The sequence below is a fragment of the Rutilus rutilus genome (assembly GCF_951802725.1).
Source record: "Rutilus rutilus genome assembly, chromosome: 7".
NCBI classification, from domain to species: domain Eukaryota; kingdom Metazoa; phylum Chordata; class Actinopteri; order Cypriniformes; family Leuciscidae; genus Rutilus; species Rutilus rutilus.
The window spans coordinates 47,636,588-47,639,087 of record NC_140221.1 but is presented as its reverse complement, the minus strand read 5'-3'; the positions used below and the strand labels follow the sequence as shown (position 1 = coordinate 47,639,087).

Below are 2,500 nucleotides of genomic sequence, written 5' to 3'. Positions count from 1 at the left end.
GAAGAAGCTCTTAGTTCTTCTCTATATCAGTGTCAGTGTTCCTGAACTCCTGAAACGCCTCCACTGTAGTCTTGAGTTTCTTCCGGGAACGAACACGTCACAATATTCCTCATTATAATAATTAATACGCAGAATAAAGGGGTGGGGCCTGGTTGAGTTAGTTAGTAGTGTGTTAAACTGGCGGTTATGGAAAGGGGCGGGACATTTCCCAAACACACTCAAAGCGCTCGACCAATCACAACACACTGTTCCAGCCGACCAATCAGAGCACAGTGTGCTTTTCAGAAGGAGGGGCTTCATAGAGACAGGAAGTAAACAGAGCGTTACTGACAGACTGGGAAGAGAGGAGCCGCAACAATGGAGAATATGAGGAGAATAATCAACATTCAAGCAGGAAAACCTGTTCTAGTAGAGGCATAATATGGGCTCTTTTAAATCGCAGACTTTGCCATCAATGAATCATGCAGCCCTAGTTTAAAGTAAGGCGAAAGAAGATCCCAAACTAAAAAACTCACAATGCGCTTCTTTCACGGGACGCTCTTGTTCTGTCCCCTCGAGCTAATGGAGGACGAGGAAAGGGTTCGATCTTTCAACCGGACGCTTCCACACTTAAACGCCGTGAAGCGGCTGAGAGGCCATTAGCATCTGGACCAGCGCTGAGATGAGCTGATCTGCCCTCAGGACACGCAGGGGTCACGCAGGGGTCACGCAGGGGTCAAACCCCAATGATCTCAGTGTTCAGAGAAGCTCCTGTGATATCATCATCATCATCATCATCACACAACCATACAAACCCCTCATGTTAATCAGCTATCACACACTCACCGCTCACATTAAACATTGCTTTGGTTTCTTTACAACAGCAGATATTTTATTTAATTCCTGCTATTATTTTAATCATGTTTCTAAATAACTAATAATTTAGTTCTCTTCTTTTTAGTTGTAATAGTCTCTCTGTCCACATTACATTCACACTGGTGTTTTAGGAGCCCTGTCAAGCTGAACTAAAAAAAGAATAACATTAATAATAATAATAATAAATAAATAAATAAATTGTATATAATACAAATTCTAATTCTAATTATTAACCTTAAAAATGAAGACAGAAATATATCAGTTGTACATTACAAATAAATAAATAAATAAATAAATAAAGATATATATATATATTCAATAATTATAATTAACCACAAAACTACAATTTATGTCTTAAATTCTTCACTTTTAACATTTCAGATCCTCAAGCTTTTGTTTTGTCTGGTAAACTGGTAAACAAATGTGTAAATAAAGTAAAACTATTAATGCACATCTTGTTTTCTGTAAACATTTCCAGCGAACTGAGACGCTGAAAACAGTGTATATAGTAAATTAAACTATTTCAGAGTGTTGAATATATTTGATGATATATTTAATATAATAATATATTATTTATTTAATAGAATCACAGCCTTTGTTTTGACAATTGCAGTTAATAAGCTAAACGGCGATTATCCTGCAGCCTCATTTATGTATTTTAATTTGACATGCACTATAATTAACCATCTCACAGACGCCTGTATAATCCAGCAGAGGGAATCCAGATGTTCAGGATCCCGGAGGATTAGAGCGGATTCCAGTGGTGTAATGAAACATGTTGTGTTTTTACCTGACCAGCTCCTCGTTGTACAGGGATTTGGGCGACTCTCGTCCGAGGATGTAAACCTGTCCTTTAAACACCGACAGCTGGACCCGACCCTCCACGTTCTCCTGAGATTTATCAACACAGTGACGGACAAACTCACACTCCGGACTGTACCAGAACCCTGAGCACACACAGAACCACAACATTAACACTCATGCATCAAACACACATCACAGGTGTGACTTTAACCATCGGCTCTGAGGCCATTCAGAATTCTTTATTGTCACTGTAACAAAGTTTCAACAACATTCCCAATGGCTCAGTCCAGTCAGCAGCTTATAACACACCTCATTTAAAAACATCATTTAAATCCAAATATATAAACCAAACAAAAATTAGGATAAAAATCAAGATAGAATTCAAGATAAAAACTGCTGTTCATTTAAGAAGTAGATGCATAAATAAATAATCCAAGGAAATAAATGACAATAATGACAAAGCAGCTATTGTTATTTATGTACAGGCAATATATTAAAAATAATTATAAACAACTCAAATTCTGTAGCTCCAGAAGTTTCAATGATTGAATGCTCTTCAATGTTCACTCTTTAAGACCGATGAATTTACATTTGCATTGACTCTTCTAGTTGTCTGTGACTGTTTTGTTGCACTATATTAAAGTAATAACATAAAATAGAGAATATATGTATATGTATTTTAATATGTATATATTACAAATTCTGTAGTTTCATAAGTTTCAATAAGTGAATCTTCTTCTGGGTTCACAATATTGATGACCAATGAATTTGCATGACTTTTCTAGTAGTTTGTGATAGTTTTGATTATTATTATTAATATTATTATTTACTCACAAATAGC

The 2,500-nt window shown here is 36.0% G+C and overlaps 1 protein-coding gene across 1 annotated transcript in view; it reads right to left on the bottom strand.

Annotated features, from left to right (window-relative positions):
* ass1 (argininosuccinate synthase 1) overlaps positions 1-2,500 on the bottom strand; it is a 59,584-nt gene that overhangs the window by 7,717 nt on the left and 49,367 nt on the right. The window contains exon 13 of the mRNA XM_084413065.1: positions 1,646-1,802. Within this exon, the coding sequence (XP_084269191.1) occupies positions 1,646-1,802 (157 nt within the window). The remainder of the gene's footprint in view (positions 1-1,645; positions 1,803-2,500) is intronic.